This window comes from Sebastes fasciatus, chromosome 11, assembly GCF_043250625.1.
Source record: "Sebastes fasciatus isolate fSebFas1 chromosome 11, fSebFas1.pri, whole genome shotgun sequence".
NCBI classification, from domain to species: Eukaryota; Metazoa; Chordata; class Actinopteri; order Perciformes; family Sebastidae; genus Sebastes; species Sebastes fasciatus.
In genome coordinates, this window is record NC_133805.1 from 15,111,973 (window position 1) to 15,129,592 (window position 17,620).

Below are 17,620 nucleotides of genomic sequence, written 5' to 3' on the forward strand. Positions count from 1 at the left end.
AAGAAGGATGCGTGGATGCATGATTGGTGTGTGTGTGTGTGTGTGTGTGTGTGTGTGTGTGTGTGTGTGTGTGTGTGTGTGTGTGTGTGTGTGTGTGTGTGTGTGTGTGTGTGTGTGTGTGTGTGCGTGTGTGTGTGTGTGTGCGTGGTGTGTTTTGACCCACTTTATCCAGCAGGAGAGGAAGAAACCTCCCACATGGAGATGGAGCCAGGAAACTGTGGTTGCTAAGCAAGTTTCACATCCACGGTGCAAAGTTTGAAGACGTGTAGCTCGTCGGCTGCTGTCTCTCTACAACTACAAACTACACAGAAACTACTTTAAAACACATCTTCCAACGTCGAGGTCCAGGTGGACTCAACACTGACGGTGCAAAGATGTCCGTCGCGGGATTTAAGAAGCAGTTTTACAAAGCGAGTCAGGTAAAAAACAACACTTTCTAACAGAGGAAAACAACATTAGCCGATAGCTTAGCTTATGCTAACCAACTCTCGTTACTTTCAGTGGGAGGTGACGCTAGCTTCAAGCTAACGTTAGCTAGCTGGCTAACCAGAAGTGGTTAGTTAACTAACGTTATAAAACATGTTTTCTTGACTAAACACACGTTTTAAGTTGAAGTAAACGACTTGCTATGTTGTTATTAAACTCTTCAACAACTGTCAGATGTGTTGTGACTCACAGGGAACGTCAACAGTTAGTTAACCCTTTACTGTTACTCTAGTTTAGCTAACGTTAGAACAGGGGTCAGAAGCCTTTACTATCTAAACACACATTTCAGACAAAAACAAAAAAAACAAAATCTGTCTGGAGCCGAAAACATTTGAGCATTGTGATGAAGGTAACGCAGTTTATAGTCTAAGTATATAGTATATAAATCTAATGCAGTGAGGGACAAAGTGCAAATGTACGATGGAGTATTAGGGCCATATTGAGGGAAACAACATCTGAGATTTACAGAATAAAGTCATAACTTTACAAGAAACAAAGTCGTAATATTACGAGAATAAAGTCATAACTTTGCGAGTAAAAAAGAAAATAACACGTAAAATTACTACTTTACAATATTACGACTTTCTTTCTTGTAAACTTCTGACTTTATTCTTATAATATTACAACTTTTTTTCTTGTAAATTTATGACTTTATTCTCATAATATTATTTTTGTTTTTCTCGTAAACCTATGACTTTATTCTCAAAATCTCAGATTTATATTTTTTTCCTCAATGTGGCCCTAATACTCCGTCGTACCATAGACCTACAACAAGGATAAATAAAAAGGAAAATGTAAACAAAGAACAGTTATTTATTTCCATGTTTATAAATCCACAGGGAGCCACTGGAGAGGAGCTAAAGAGCCTCATGTGGCTCCGGAGCCGCATGTTGCCTAGAGACCCCTGCGTTACTTTCACTACGAGTTTACACTAGCTGGATAACCAAACTAGTAACGTTAGTTAACTATAAAACATGGTTTCTTGGCTAAACACTAAAGTTATCTAACGTATATGAAATGGTTTAACTTGCTGAGAAGTACACGACTAGCTACAGTGTTATTAAACTCTTCAACAACTGTCAAATGTGTTGTGACTCACAGGAAATAGTCAGCGTTAACCCTTAATTGTACACTAAGTTAAGATAAAACTAATCTAGAGAGAGTTAGCAAATTGACGTTTTTCAATTCAATTCAAACTTTATTGCAGACTAAGAAACAAGAAAAAACAACAATACATTACATATAATACATTACAAAACAGGAAGCACTATAAAAAGTCATGATTGAAAGATATTAAAAACAGAAATGTTAATATAAATATAAACATACATCAATGCCTTACATATAAAGAACTATACCAGTGCCTCCACAGCTGTGATTGGTACCATGTAGTGCTAAATCTGATGTCAGACAACCGCAAGATGATGTCATTCTCAGAGGGATTAAGCCAGCATATAAATTTGTACATGAGATTTTCTTAATACAGTTTGAAAAGTATTTATGCCTGCAGACACAAACATTTCACTTGCACTGGAACATCTTGGTCTTTATTATAATATTTTCATTATATGCGACCTGAAGTCTCTGTAAGCTCGCTTTTTTTATACTTTGACCACAATTGGGCTGTATAAATGGTGTACGTTTGTTAACGTTATCCTAACTGATGCTAACATTCAACTTAGTTATTTACTGTTGGCTTCTATAGTAGTTTTTATGCTCTAACTTTAGCTGGACCATCATTTGTGCTAACCTTAAGCAACAACAATTAAGTTAGTCGACGGTAGGTTAGGTTAACGTTAATGGAGCCAAGTTTTTGTCCAACAAAGTTAACTACGTAGAGTGTATCCCTGAATTTTCACTAAATGAACGTTTAAGTACAAGATCAACGCTAATTTGTCTTAGTTTATGCCTGACACAGAAGTCAGGCACTGGGAGGATGAGTTTCTGAAGATGGAGATACTGTTGGAAGTATATGTGATGGTTTGTGCTTGGTTTCGTCGTGTTTTGCTGTTATGTTAAACGGCAGGTGATTCATCCCTCAAGTGTAAATACCCTCCTAAAGTGATGTTCTTGTTTGCTATCTCTAACGTGTTGGATTACACAATGTTTGCAAAACACTTGTCTCAAGACAAGTGTTGTGGTGATACCACAGTTCATATCACAATGTCATCTCTCAGCTGTAAGTGTCTCCTTTTTATTTCTACACCTCCTATATTCTGATTTATTATAGAAAAGTCATGATCTGAAGTCCGTTATTTATCTCTACATATAAAGGATCTATATGTCATACAGGCACTGAGATTATTTACTATACAGACTATTAATTCCTTGCTCTTAACTTTGGCGATACTGTTTCCATTGCTGAACATCATCTCATTTTGGACTATAACTCCAATTTTATTCTTACACTGTGTGAAAGATGTAGCATGAATGTAAAATTAAAAGTACAAGATTGACGCCAGATGGAACTGGAAGCTTAAAGAGAAGCAAGTTAAATATTTATTCAAATGGCAGTGACTTGATGCCATGTCTGTCAAATGTCTGACTGCCAGATTGTGTGCAGACATTCACAGTAGTCTGAACATCTTGGATTTATTGAGTCAGGTTTGTCTTGTGCTTCCAAATTTCAAATGGCACTCATTCCTCTCCGAAAGAAACAAAACTGTTGGCTCTCGAGTTAAAAGCTAAACCCCCCACCACAAACATGAAGCTCAACAAGACATAGCCTGCAAAACCGGTGGCCTGTGTTTTGACGACACCTGTCTTGCAACAGGTCCTTCCTTTGGCCTAACATTATGTGGCATGCAAGTGACACTTCCTTTCTAAGTGGGTGGGTGTGTATTGGAATCCTTGTTATGTGAATACTCTGCCCAAACCAGCTTCCAGCTCTTAAGTAGCCAATCCAGTAGACACAGATTGAGTCAGTACATTGACAATATAGCAATATTAACAAACCAGGGGTGATTACACACAAATCTTATATTCCATATAAGCTTTTGCAAAACTTAAGTAGTGCTGGTGGATTGATAACACCACAGTACAGTACTGGCCAACTCCCAATGCGAAATCCTCAACTATTAGGACATACTGTTTAGCTCTGACCATACCTATGCTGAACACCCTGCCCTCTATTAGCACAGGCCTGGCCAATTAATGTTGCCTCTTGCCATTCAGGCTATGAAAAGAAATTAAAACAGGGTGGAGGAGGATAATCAATTATGTCATTTAATTGCCTAAGCTCCACATCATACCGCCATAAAAATACACTTGATTCAATCAATGACTTAACAGAAATGTCAGCCAAGTTGCAAAGCAAACATATACAGCCTTACTTAATTGGATTTAGCTTTTAACAATTTTATGTAACAAAAGGTATACATAATTTAAATCTAAATGTCCTATAACTACAACTAAAACTTTTTCAAGATAGATTACATACTCAAGTCTCGTCCGACCAGGATGGGCAGATTTATTAGTCATGGAGGGCAAAAAACGTGTGCTGGCAATTATGAAACCAGATGGGGCACTGAAAGTGTGTTTGTGTTTGGATTTCACACATCTACATGCCACGTCATGACATCTGGCACCAAGAGATTCATTAATTGCAATTGAAATGCTGTTTATTAGACTTTTTATAATTAGGGAACATGCAGGGCTGGATTATATCCCATGAATCAATTGGCAATCAGTGCTTAGGGTATTTTCAGAGTTCACTGACTGTTTCTTACAACATAACTTTACAAAGCCTGTGTATTATATAAACTAGAGAGATTGATCGATCCATCTGGTCATAGAGTTTTATGCGCAGTGTGGTGCCAACAGCTGTGCCGAGTTGAACTAAATGAGAAAATGCACACAATGAGTCTCTGTTTGGCCTGCCAGCCAACTGCACTGGATTTCAGAGTGTGTTGCTCTGGATGAGAAATGGAGAACGTATGTGCCATGTGTGAGTCAGGATATGAATTGAGAGCAAGATGTAGTTGGCGTGTGTGTTTAGTAAAAGTATCCATGGATGTGGTGGTAGTGTAGGAAACTGCAGTGTGTGTGCTGACCTGATTGGAAAAAAGGAAAACCCTCAGTAGAAGTCCTTGTGGAACAGAGGCTCTCAGTAGAGAAGAAAGTCCAGTTTTCAGCATACATTCCATCACACAGACTTGAGGTTCCTCCACTGACATGGGTATGTCTTGGAGTTTGAGAATCGTGTTAACCAGGCCCGGAAAAAAATTAAATGGTGGAAATTGTTAAATATCCAAGTTTGGAAACAGACAGCAGTGTAGTTGTGAAGGTCTGGTCCCTTTGACAACAGCTTCTCACCCTGTTGAAGTGTCCTTGAAAAAATGTTTCGTAGTTGGCCTCCCTTTGGATATAGGGCTGAACCATTTTGAAAAAATATCTATTTGCAATTATTTGGACAGACATTGGAATAGAGAGCTGCAGGAATGGGTCCTAAAACCTGGAATTGAGTTAGCTTTTCAGCACTTCCGGTTCCCTCGTCTCAAAGTATGTTTGAATGGGTTTTTAGTTAGATGCTTCATTACTCTGATTTCTTTGTGTTCACAGCTGGTGAGTGAGAAGGTTGGAGGTGCAGAGGGAACCAAACTTGATGAAGACTTCAAGGACCTCGAGAGGGTAACATACATACATTTTAAGAAAATGTCTATATTTTGTTTTACTGCAAGTTAAATGATGTCACCCATGTTTTCTTCACTTACATAAACACTCTCGAAGGCATAAGATTCAGCATATTATGCACACACATATTAATTATTATCTCTCTCTGTAACCTGTACCACCAGAGAGCAGATATTACCAGCAAAGCAGTGGTGGAAGTCATCAATAAAACATCAGAGTACCTCCAGCCCAATCCAGCAACGAGGGCTAAGCTTACCATGCTCAACACAGTGTCCAAAATGCGCGGGCAGGTCAAGAGTCCGGGCTACCCCCAGCCTGAGGGTCTCCTGGGGGAGTGCATGACTAAGTATGGACGGGATATGGGCGATGACAACAACTTTGGTAAGAACAGTGGAGGCAGTTAGATGATGAGATATACTGTAGGTGGACATTATGGTGTATGTTTGTTCAAAGGGTGCCCATGAATCTACTTAGCATAGAGCCAATGATTATTATTAACACTCCTCACAATGTCCCACACTCCCTAATGCTGGTATTTTGCATGTGTGTGTACTGCAGGTGGGGCTCTAGTAGACATTGGGGAGTCAATGAAGAGGATGGCTGAGGTCAAGGACTCTCTGGATATCGATGTGAAGCAGAACTTCATTGACCCACTGCAGGCAGTCGCTGAGAAGGATATCAAAGACATTCAGGTAGAATCAAAGAGGCAGTATGCTTCTGCACGTACAGGCCAGGCATTGACTAATGAGCTCTGCAGTCTGTGTGTCAGCTGCAATAGTGTGAAAAAAAGTAATTACTGTCCTGGTGCATAACTTCATATAATATCATCTGTGAAACGTCCTCCTCCTCTTTCACCCCCTCAGCATCACCTAAAGAAGCTGGAGGGCCGCCGTCTCGACTATGATTATAAAAAGAAACGTCAAGGTAAAATCCCAGAAGAGGAGCTCAGGCAGGCCCTGGAGAAGTTCCACGAGTCCAAAGAGATGGCTGAAGGCTCCATGCACAACCTGCTGGAAACAGACGTGAGTAAGCTGTAGACTAATCCTGCACACTTTGCATTGCAAATGACACATTGAAACCTACTGGACTTGTTTATAAAATGTGGTAAACACTGCAGTAACTCTTATTTTAACTACTGGTTGATCATTAGCTTTCAGTATAGTGACAGAAAAAAAATACATTTAATGCAATCTCATACAATTATTGTGATGTGATTAAAAGCATTTATGGCTGAAGCAGATGGAGTTGAATTGGCATATTTTATTATGGTGCATTAATGCAGTGAATGAATTGTATGCACTTAAGAAATAGTTTGACAAACTCAAAATAGAGTGGTAAATTAAGAAATACAATTTACCCTAGATAATCACGATTAGAATTGTATGAAACATGGCAACCAAACAAAATAAAAAATGGATAATTCTTGTTAATGTGCCTCTAGAATAACCGATAACATTTATTGTAGCTAGTGTCTCTGTTTCTATTTGCATTAGAAATGCATGTTGCACTGTCGCTTCTCAGCTTGCAAGCCACATGTTACCTGTTTAAGGACAGTATGTGTCAGGTGACATGCCTTGTTGTTTTCCACAGTGACTTGCAGTAGTGTGAGCTTGTCAAACCCGTTTGGCTTGTTTATCACTATTTTCATACCTGCCATTATGAATGAAGTCATTGTGGTAAACAACTCTGAAATAATGATACAGACTAATGGAATGATGGGTGCCGGGAATGCAAACGGTTAACCAGTAACGAATGCTCTGAAGGACCGCTGCTGTTTCCGTGTTTGGTCTCGTCCTGAAATAGTTTCTGTGTGCATGTAGGTGGAGCAGGTGAGTCAGCTGAATTCTTTTGTGGAGTCTCTGCTGCAGTACCACAAGCAGGCCTCGCAGGTCCTGGAGGAGCTTTCTGACAAACTGAGAGAAAGGTCGGTGCCATGACTATTAGTGACGGCATGCATGTTGAGGCTGTGTCCTCTGGCTCGTGAAAAAGGATGATTCAGCTGTACCATGTTTCCTTTTACCCATCTGATTACAAGTAATGAATGTCAAGTAGCAGCAGATGAGTGCAAATTGCTTATTTTTTACTTCGATAGATTTAGATAATTATCTTTGGTTTTGTAGGCCCAGATAATTTGATATAATCTGCCCCCCCCCCCCTTCCCTCCCTTACAGAAACAAAATATAAATTTTACTTTGGATTAAATGAAATAAAGTAGATTTGTTTTGCCTTTGACAGTTTACTTGTAGTTGTAGTAATTGGATTTTTTAACCTGCCTGTATCTAAATTGGTGCTTCCGCTACTTTGGAGCTAATAGATCGATACTCTGATTGTGTGCAGGGTGACTGATGCTCAGGCTCGTCCAAGGCGTGAATTCACACCCAAACCCAGACCAGCCTATGACTATGGAGAGGTAGAAAATTCCAACGGAGGATACTCACCATCTGCAACGACCCCTCCAGCTTACTCTGCCGGTAAACTTACTTTTGTAAATTTTGTGGGAGTGTGCTTGAGCGTCTGTGTGTGTGTGTGTGTGTGTGTGTGCGTGTATGTGTGTATATGTGCAAGGCCTACTCCCAAGAAGGCATGTGTGCAAGTCATAGACTGTATATAAAGATGGAAAACACGTCTCCACTTCCTCCCACTGTACAAATGTGAAGCCAAAATATCCTGGATACAAGAGCTGCCATCTTGACATTTTGACATCATTTGGAGCGAGAGGGCTGGAGCCGTGGTATCGAGGTCCCGCCCACACACCCACTTGAGCCAATCACGAGCCGAACACGGCTGCATCTTGTTAGCGTGAGCCACCTAGCTGCTACGTTAGCACCACAGTAGCTGTTTGGCTAGAAAGACACAACAACTAACCATAATATCTCTATAAATACATGTATGATCAAATTGACACATGTACTAATACAGACTAGTGACGGTTATAGAAAGCTAAAGTTACATCTCCTCTCTCACGCAATTCCTGAGCCTCCGGCTCCGTCTACTTCACTCAGAGCAGCTGTCAATCACAGCTGTCAATCATGACGTCTCACCCTTTTGTTATAGTATCAAATAACCAAATAAACCAAACTCATTAGAAATATGAACAAACATCAGCGTGATAAAAAGACAGAAACCATATTTCGGAAAAATATATTTGACGTATACTTTAGTTTTTAGTTTGGCCCATGTCGTATCCACCAACATGGATGGGGCAGGATTTATGGCCTATACTGCAGCCAGCCACCAGGGGGCAATCAAGATGTTTTGGCTTCACTTTTGAGAAGCTGTCATGTCGTCCATCTTTATATACAGTCTATGGTGCAGGTCCATCTCATTCTGAAGACTGATGTGTATTTCCTTCTGTGACATGAAGCAGCCCCAGCACAATATCCAGCCTTCCAAAGAACCTCCATCAAGAGCAGACCGTGTGAGTGAGACAGACGAAGATAACGTGTCACTTACACAGAACTAGAAAGTTTCACTACTTTCACTCACTCTGGCACATCTGTGTGGCAGAGAGGTGTATGCATGTCTGTGTGATGGTAACGTATTAACTGAATGGTGTTTGTTGGGTCCTCTGTGTCCAGTCTGTCAGGCTCCCAGAACAAGACGGGGCTTGTTAGAGTGTGAATATTACTCTGTCTGACCATGTCTGCAGATATATATAAATGTCAGCAAACCAAGTTCCAGCTTTGTTTGAAGTGATCAGTGACTGTGGTATTTTAATCAAAAGTTGTCAACCAAAATCGAAATTTTTAACAAAATCATTTTTTACCTGCAGTCATAGTTTTGCTGAATTATATGTATCTGTATGTATGTATGCCTGTTCACTAACTGATGAAGCTTCTGAACCTCAAGACAAAACATGATACATGGTTCATTTTATAGATATATTCAGGGGATGAGTCAACTATCATTCACCTCCTCAGTCAAATGGGAGAAAATAAATGTCTTGGGCCTAAAACTTGAACTTGGTCATTATGGTTGGAATAAAATAGTTGAGCTGTGGAACATGTCAGTACATTGATTTTGATCTTGAGTGTCAGAAGGATTATCTGTTATCAGACTGATGACTAACATCTCCTGTTTTAATGACTAACGTTTTATGGTCTATTCCAGAGTCCTATTGGAAAACATACTGGTGACAGGATATACTAATCTTATTGAAGGGAAATTATCAAATATTCTTTTCACAAACTGACAGTATTTTTTCTTTCTCCCTCCTTGCATCTCTCTACGTTTTGTGTCTCTCTATGTAGCTGAGCCATGCTGTAAAGCCCTGTATGACTTTGACCCAGAGAACGAAGGAGAGCTGGGCTTCCGCGAGGGCGACATCATCACCTTGATCAATCAAATTGATGAGAACTGGTTCGAGGGAACCATCCGCGGCAAATCAGGATTGTTCCCCCACAACTATGTTGAAGTGGTAGTGCCTCTGTCACACTGAAAACAGCAAGTCAAGAGGGGAACAGCAGGATGGAGAGGATGGAAAGGGGGCGGTGGGGTGGTAATGGATTATCAACTCTCAATAACCAAAATATATCTTTTCTTTATTGTAATTAAAAGGTAAACATCGCAGGACAGGGACCTAATTTGTACCTAGGAGTTATTTGAGTAAAGTGCTTTTTTTTATTCTGTCAAGATTTAATGGATTTTAAAGACGGAGGGATGTTCGGTCAGAAAAATGATGGCGTATTGTTTGGGTGCATTTACCATATAACGAGTATTTACATTCATTCTCTAAGCACCTGTGCACTTTGTACACTACACCTCCATCACCGGGACTGATGAAGAAAGATCTGTAATGACATGTCCAGCAAACACTAAGAAGTGCAACTACTCTTTTCTTATATTCTTAACCTATTTTCTATTCACAAGATGACATTTCTTGTTCTATGTATTGTTCATATTGGTACTGCACACATGCATGTATATGCATGCATTTCTCCAAACACTGTTTTCTACACTCCCAGTTTTCACTCCTGTGCCTTTGGGCTTTAGTACTGTTGTCATCGTGGACTAGCTAGAGCCAACATGGAGGACTGGCTTCCTTCTGTCCATGTTTGAGACTATCCACCACTGCCATCTGCTGGTCCTAAAGATCATTCTTAGCTATTGGCACTGTCATACGGCCTCTATTATATCTTTCCAAATCCACCTTGAGTGGCTTGTCTTATGTTTTAGTATGGATTTTTTTCTCTTCCAAATATATATATATATATATATATATATAACTTCAAAAATAGCTGGAGCCAGTCAGCAGGTAACATCGACTGACTGCTGTATTCACTTTTTTCATTTAATTCACCTACAGTCCTTTCCAATGTTTCTCACCACACTCCAGTCTCTTCTCTTACAGCTGATCCCCACATTGGACGAGACTGCCGTTTGTCATTAAAAGGAAACATTTTCACATCCTCATGCGCGCAATGCTGTAAATCAACTTAAATGTTTGAGACGATTATACGCAAACATGTTTTCCCTTTTATTTACTTCACATTTTAAACAAGTAAAGCAGACATCTGTTTCCATTTCAGTGCAGCCCACAACAATGCAACCAAATATTTTGCAGGAATATACCAAAGCCATAATAAGCGTCCTTCAGTTCCTCTATTTTCTCAGGCTGTATTGATGCTGCTGGCAGTGTCGCTCACAATGTTTTGTGGGCTTTTTAACCCAACTGTTTGTCGATGAATTTTCAGTCTGTGATTTGGTTTCCCCCACAGTGCTGGGGTAAGCTTGGCTTTAGTATTCTAACCTATAATTTGGAGCATGGAAATTAATCTGATGTGTGTTGGGTGTTTTTGTACCTGCCTCAGTATTGAGGCTGAAACTGTGCACCAGGCCTGACAGAAAATGCTCCATAACTATCTCCAAACTATTGTTACTAATAATGAGGAAGGCCTGTGCACAATAGCCAGTTTCAGTTTCAATTAAGTCTTTTACAAGCTGACTATGAACTGTGAGGGTTTGTGCTGCTCACAAAAAGACCCAACTTTCTCCTCTTGTTAGACCGCCTCCCGTCCCACTCATCTCTCCCATCTCTGTTAAAACTGGGAGCGGAACACAGGTCTTTTCAGCAGGGAAGGGCACACAGCAGTGGATTATGCCCTCCCTCCCCCACTGCTCTTTATTCACCACCTGCCCCTGTACCCCTGCCCCCTATTTTATTATCTGCCCCATCCCAATCCCATTGTGCCTCTGGAGTCTCATGGTCCACTGCTGGAATAATCTCCTCATTGTTATCATAGTATGTGCCTCTTAAATGTAATGTTTTGCATGTCTCCTATGTTATTCATGTTATGTATAGGACCAGGGTCCTTCAGCTGTGCTGAGCAGCAACTGTGTGGTTCAGGTGTGGGTTTACATGCCTCATTACACTAAATGAAAAGCCCGGAGTTTGAGAGGGGAAAAGAGGGTCAGGGGTTGAGGTTGAGCTATTATACCGCTTGTATAATATTGATGGATGATGTGGAACAAAGGGCTAGGATCAATTTTTGTGTGCAGCTGCTGTCACATCTGAAATAGTTGTTCGAATGCTGCGGCTGACATTTATGCAAACACTACATCCTGTGACGGCTCGTTAAGTGTCTCAACTATGCAATATTGATTTATGAAGTATTACCAGACTTTAAAGCTTTATTTTATTATGCACAATCTTAAAGGAATTTGTCTGTGTTAAAACGTAAACTGCTTTGCATGTGTCTTCATTACAGCTTTCTGTGTCTTACGCAACGCCTTATTTTTGTAACTGTGACACTGTGGGGAGGCTAAAAGTGGGATTATCCTGGATTATCTTTAGGATATATGGATTACCTCTGTACTAAATGTAATCTTCCGTGTATTGTATATTTTTGTCAGTATGTAAAAGGGGAATGGATGCTGCATTCGCTTTCTTCAAATAAATATGATATAATTTGGCATCCCAGTGTGTCTTTACAGCCCTGCAATTTAATGTTTTAAATGTATACAATTTAATGATAAACTGAAAATATCACACAGGCATAGGATCATCTCTTTTTAACATGCACCTGATTCTTATTTAAATCCATCTCTTGATATTTGCTCAATAAACATCTCTATATTTGCAAACATTTATCCCCCAACCATCCAATTTCTAATCTGCACAACCACCCGTGTGCATGATCCCCAGACACAGCCGGCTACACCAGCCAGCTGTTGGATTATTGCCACAGCACTATCTCATAGGAGGAAGGCGTGTCACTCCCCTGAATTGCTCAGCGCCCCTTTGTCCTCGGTCGGTGCCCAGCCAACGACACTCATGGCGGCTGCACCCGTCAGGCAGCGCTCCGGGCCGGGGGGACCTCGGGCGCAGCTCCCGCCCTGCTACTACGAAGCGTACCTGGAGAAGCGAGGACCGAAAGAGAAGGTAGGTTCGGCCGGCCGGCGCAGTGCCATGTTGTTTCCAATGCATGCAGTGTAGTGGTGGTCAATGTGAGCTGCACACCGGCTGATGATCCCCCTCCATTCCCAGGGAGCTGCTGTCAATTTCCTTATTGTGTTAAAATGGGCGAGGCGAGACTACTGGTGCTGCTGGTTTGGAATAGCTTCACATGATAGGGGATCACAGATTTGTTGTGCTGTTATGTCTGGTTTTTGAAAGAATCTGGTGCATCAATTTATGAACGAATAGCTACTTGTGAATCGTGGATTGGTGTCAAAACATTGCATCACTTGCACTGTTTGTGGCTGTATCTTAATAACTAGGCATCTGTGTGACATCACATGCAGCATGTCAAGCATTTTAATCTCCCAGAATTCAATGCTTATACTCAGAAATACTCTTCTGACATCCTGATCCCTGAAGCAACCTCCATCAATAGCCTGCAAAGTTGCATACAGTAAAATTGAAAATATTCCTCAATAACTCTTTTGCATGTTTTTTTTTATTTATATAGGCTATAAGGTGATAAAATACAGAATGGTATACCCTCCCCCCCTCCAGGCCCACCCTCTCATTAGGCTCATTATTATGCAATAGAGACATGTAATGTGAGCCAGGCTCAGGTGCAGGATCCATGGCCACAGATTGACAGCAGCTGTGGCTCACTTCCTGTTCATCTCTTGGGACAGGAAATGTGGGGGTGATAAAAGGGAAATATCCATTACACACACACACACACACACACACACATATGTGAAAAACAACAGCAGCGTATTCTCTTATTTAACACGTCTGCTTATTCCTGTGTGTGGCAGGCGTCCAGGCGACTGTGGACCTGCCTGTGTGGGAATTCTTTGTATTTCTTCAATAATGCCAAGGACAGTCATGTAAGTTTCAGACTGTATATATATATATATATTTTTATTGTTTGTGCATCATAGTGTGTTGATACTGAAACGTGTGTGTGTTACAGTATGTGGAGAAGCTGGACCTCAGTGGGTTTGTGTCCCTGAAGGACGACTGCAGCCGAGACAGAAACCTGGAGGCAGCCAGACTCATCCTGCGCATGAAGGATGGAGAGACCAAACTCACAGTAATGCACATACATACACACATATATACATTATAATTATCACTTTTTTTGCAAGGTGTAACAGTGCTGATGTCTTTTCCAGGCCCCTAACTTGGAATCAAGGGAGCTGTGGAAAGGTTTCCTCTACGCCGTTGTAGATGTAAATATTCATCTTTTGCATCCCTTCATCCATCTTTTCTATCTCTTTTGTGCCGTCTTAAACATATCCTCCCCTCTGTCTCCAATCCCAGCTGAATGTACCGTCCTGTCTCACGTTGCTGCCGGGCCAGCTGCAGATGCTGAAGGAGGTGGTGGACAAAGAAAGGTCCAGGCGGAGAACTCGCACTCCCACGCGTGCTCCTCCCTCGCCCCTCTCCGTGCCTTTAGTAGGAGAGATCCCACCGTAAGATCCCCTTGAGAGGATGCTCTGTAGTTATAGTAGTGTGTAGGTATGACTATATTATAATCATTATTTAATGTGTGTGGCATGCAGGTGTTTTCGACCGGTGTCTCGAACAGAGGCTGAAGTCCTTCTAGAGAGACACCCAGACTGTGGCAACATGCTGCTCCGTCCAGGCAGAGATGGATGCTCATTGGCTGTCACTACTCGGCAGGACCTCAACGGGTAAAACACCTGCTGAACATCTGGGCACCACAGCTGCAAATACGGTCACACACAGCATTCACTGCAAAATGTTATAAGTGTTCGGTTTCTCTCTCTTCTGCTCCAGGTCAGTGTTCAGACATTACCGTGTGACCCAGAGGGACCAAGGTGGTTATGTCATCGATGTAGAAAATCCTGTGAGTTTTTAATACGTGCAGATACACTTCACATTTTACAACATTTCTTAAGGTGGAATTATTCTGTCTAAAGTATTATTATAATTGACTTATTCATGAATGTGTTTGTACGGGAGAAACCTCCAGTTAGGGACGGATCGGTCCAACTTTTTCACTCCAGATACAGATTCCAATACTTTAATTCAGGTATCTGCTGATAGGCATGAACTAATCCAATACTAGTGCTCTCTTTTCTCAGATGTATAATCTGTGTATCTCTGCACTGAAAACTTGAGTCCACGGCTTGTTGAAACTGATTTGATTGATTGCAAGAACACATAATATTAAAACAACACTATTAAAGGTACAGGGTGTAGGATTTGGTGGCATCTAGTGGCAGTCTAATGCACTACTCTCAGAATATAGTGACCATTTTATAAAAAATAACTTAACATAGTCATATTTGGTCAAAGTTACCGACTGCAGCTTTAACAAACCAGCAGCTTTAGGCGTGTAACACAACAGGTTCCCTCTTCCAGATTCCCTGTGCTACACTTCACGAGGTCATCAACGCTCTGGTGGAGAAGACGGCAGGAACTCTGCAGCCTTTCCTGCTGGAGGAGCCTTACGAAGAGAATATCAGTGAGGCGACTATGCAGCACACACATATACTCTCAAGATTCTTTTGATGTCTTCCTATGCGTTTTCTTATGAAGTATGAGCAACAAGGCTGACCATTTTAAATTTCTGTTTGTGCCATCAGCATACGTTTCCGCCAATGATGAGAACGGAGAAAGGATCCTCCACACTGCCCCCACCAGCCCACTGCCAAAGGCTCCTGCCCTGCCTCCAAAACAAGGTTCGTATCTGTCACTTAAACCACATGCAGATAGACGCAGACAAACAGCAATATGCTATGCCCTGGCTCTATCTATTTGGCGTGGAGAGGAGGTTGCGTTGCTCTGGCTCTATCTGGCGTGGAGAGGAGATCGTGTTGCTCTGGCTCTATCTGTTTGGCGATGCCGGGAAGCTGCTTGACATCCTCCTGGATCCTCACATATGCTCACATTATATGTATTATTTTTTGTCATATGGATAGTCTATGTTGTATTTTTTTATTATGTTGTTACTCTGTAAACACGACATCTATTACACGTCTGTCCATCCCGGAAAGGTTTCTTCCATTTTTTCTTTTTTCCCTGTTAAAAGTTTTTTTTTGGTGGGGAGTTTTTCCTTACCTGATGAGAGGGTCGCACTGTAAAGGACAGAGGGTGTCGTAAAATTGACTTGACTTGACAATAATGATCACTGCTTTTATTCTGACGCAGATCGTTGGCCCAGCAGCCCCCTGTCCAGGTCTCCCGCCCCCGACCGCCGGATCCTGACCTCCTCAGTGCCGGCCTCACCCACCAACCCGATGAGACGACTCATCCTCTCCCCTTCACCTCTCGCACAGTGTGAGTGAGACGATGCAGATCTAGAAACACGTAGAGACCTAATGTACATAAAAGACACCTAACATGATGTGCGTTCGTCTCTGTCTTTCCACAGCACTCAATGAGGAACTGAAAATGAAGCTGGAGAAGAGACGAGCCAGTCAGGAGTGATTCACTCATAATACGGAACAACCTCCTATCACAGCAATCTTCAGTGCCAAACTCCTTCTCACCGCAGCTATGTATTCATCCTGTGCCTTCTAGGTGGAAGACAAAGGACTACAAATACCGCCGTAGGGATGCACAAAATGTTGGACTTTTAGATGGTTAAATGGACTCTGGTTAGACTGGATGGTAAACACTGGATTAGGTTCATAAAACCTCATAAAACGCTGCCTGCCTTGGTTGGGGTAACAATCCACTTGTGCTTTGTCCACTCGCATAAAGCTGTTTACAAGCTGTCTCTGAGCAAAAAAATAATGCCAAAACAAATTCTTGAGTCTACACTGAATCAATATGACTGGCAGCTAAAAAAGAGAGCACCGACACATTCAGGACCACCAACTGAGCCTGGTGTTTTCTCGTCTGAGCTGCTGATGTTACTGCTGCAACACTGGAGACTAAGAACAAACAAACCACAGACTGCCAAGATCAACAAACTCTGCCCTGAGACCTGAGACACTTTATCTGCTCTGAAAGTAAAATAAGCCAAGCATGCTCAGGTTTGGGCTCAGCAATTCTCTTCACTCACCTCATCACATGTAACATGACATGAAAAAAATCGTCTGTGAATACAGTCGACCTCGCCCGAAACTGAAAACTGCACAATCTCTGCCTGCTGCTCATGAGCGCCATTTGTGATTGATAAGCAACCATTAATGTATTGTTGATTCAACTCAACTTTAACTGTACTGTTGGTGCTTATTTTGAAGTGTTTCCTTATCCTCTGCTACTGTGTTCGTGCTACTGTATGGTGCTATGAATCACCTGAAGACTCCAGGTGATTTCTGTTCCTCTTCCAAGAAAATCAATCTACTGTATTCATATGTGAGAGTGCCCTCTAGTGAAACGGCTGTCAACTAGAGAGACAGAAACCTCATCAGCACAAAGTCAAACACTTTGCTGACTGAACCTGGCAAAAACGTTTGGCTTTTATCACAGTATTACACCATTTCTCTACCTTTTAATGACAAAATGATAATTTATTACAGGTCTAAAGGTGCCTAAACAATAGCATCATTTATTTCTACATTGACATTTATTATGTTGAGTAGATTTCAAATGGCAAACTGTGATCAACTGACTCATAAGTGTCCTCTTTGTCCTCAATGAACAGTTTCTTGTATGTTTGTACATGATGTGTCGTGTCTACTTGATCACTATCAACGAATAGTGTTTGTTAGATATCAAGGGCATTAAATGGTTTTGCATGGATGTGATTTGTCCTTGTTGTGAATTGATAGCTTGTGCTTTCTCAAAGATGAACCACTTCTTTGTTTCAGGCCGTTGGGACTCAGTCATTGATTAAAACCCTGAATGACAACAGGAGAATAAGGAAATTAGATGATGTTGGAATTAATCAATATTATGAGTTAATCAAAGAAAGATAGAAGAAAAGAGAAAATGTGTCAGCAAACTTGGTAAAAGTCCAAGTTATTTTTTTAACCGTAGGGTTAGTGTTATTTATTTTAGTTTTCCTTATTCCTTCAGTTTAGAAAATCTACCATGATCTCAAACACTTTTAGTAAATATTTATCCATGTTTAATGTTTTAAAATTAGAATATTTTCATCATTCCAGTGATACAGCTATGCTCATT

General features: G+C 41.1%; 2 protein-coding genes across 4 annotated transcripts; both read left to right on the forward strand.

The window, feature by feature from the left end:
* The first annotated feature begins 60 nt into the window (after window positions 1-60).
* On the forward strand, window positions 61-12,030 carry LOC141777049 (endophilin-A2-like). Of its 3 annotated transcripts, none has more exons than XM_074650980.1 (9): window positions 194-419; window positions 5,047-5,115; window positions 5,283-5,499; window positions 5,677-5,810; window positions 5,982-6,140; window positions 6,939-7,042; window positions 7,456-7,589; window positions 8,483-8,536; window positions 9,369-12,030. In XM_074650980.1, exons 1-9 carry the CDS (start codon window positions 375-377, stop codon window positions 9,554-9,556), a joined length of 1,104 nt encoding a protein of 367 aa, XP_074507081.1. In that variant the 5' UTR covers window positions 194-374; the 3' UTR covers window positions 9,557-12,030. The 3 variants fall into 3 exon arrangements, with proteins under 3 accessions (XP_074507083.1, XP_074507081.1, XP_074507082.1); XM_074650981.1 differs by having other exon boundaries at window positions 8,486-8,536; XM_074650982.1 differs by lacking the exon at window positions 8,483-8,536 and having other exon boundaries at window positions 61-419.
* A 217-nt stretch (window positions 12,031-12,247) lies between these two features.
* On the forward strand, window positions 12,248-17,236 carry stap2a (signal transducing adaptor family member 2a). The gene is made up of 11 exons (XM_074650983.1): window positions 12,248-12,499; window positions 13,330-13,401; window positions 13,488-13,607; window positions 13,690-13,746; window positions 13,838-13,989; window positions 14,080-14,211; window positions 14,318-14,387; window positions 14,906-15,008; window positions 15,130-15,225; window positions 15,695-15,823; window positions 15,918-17,236. Exons 1-11 carry the CDS (start codon window positions 12,392-12,394, stop codon window positions 15,971-15,973), a joined length of 1,095 nt encoding a protein of 364 aa, XP_074507084.1. The 5' UTR covers window positions 12,248-12,391; the 3' UTR covers window positions 15,974-17,236.
* The last annotated feature ends 384 nt before the right edge of the window (window positions 17,237-17,620 follow it).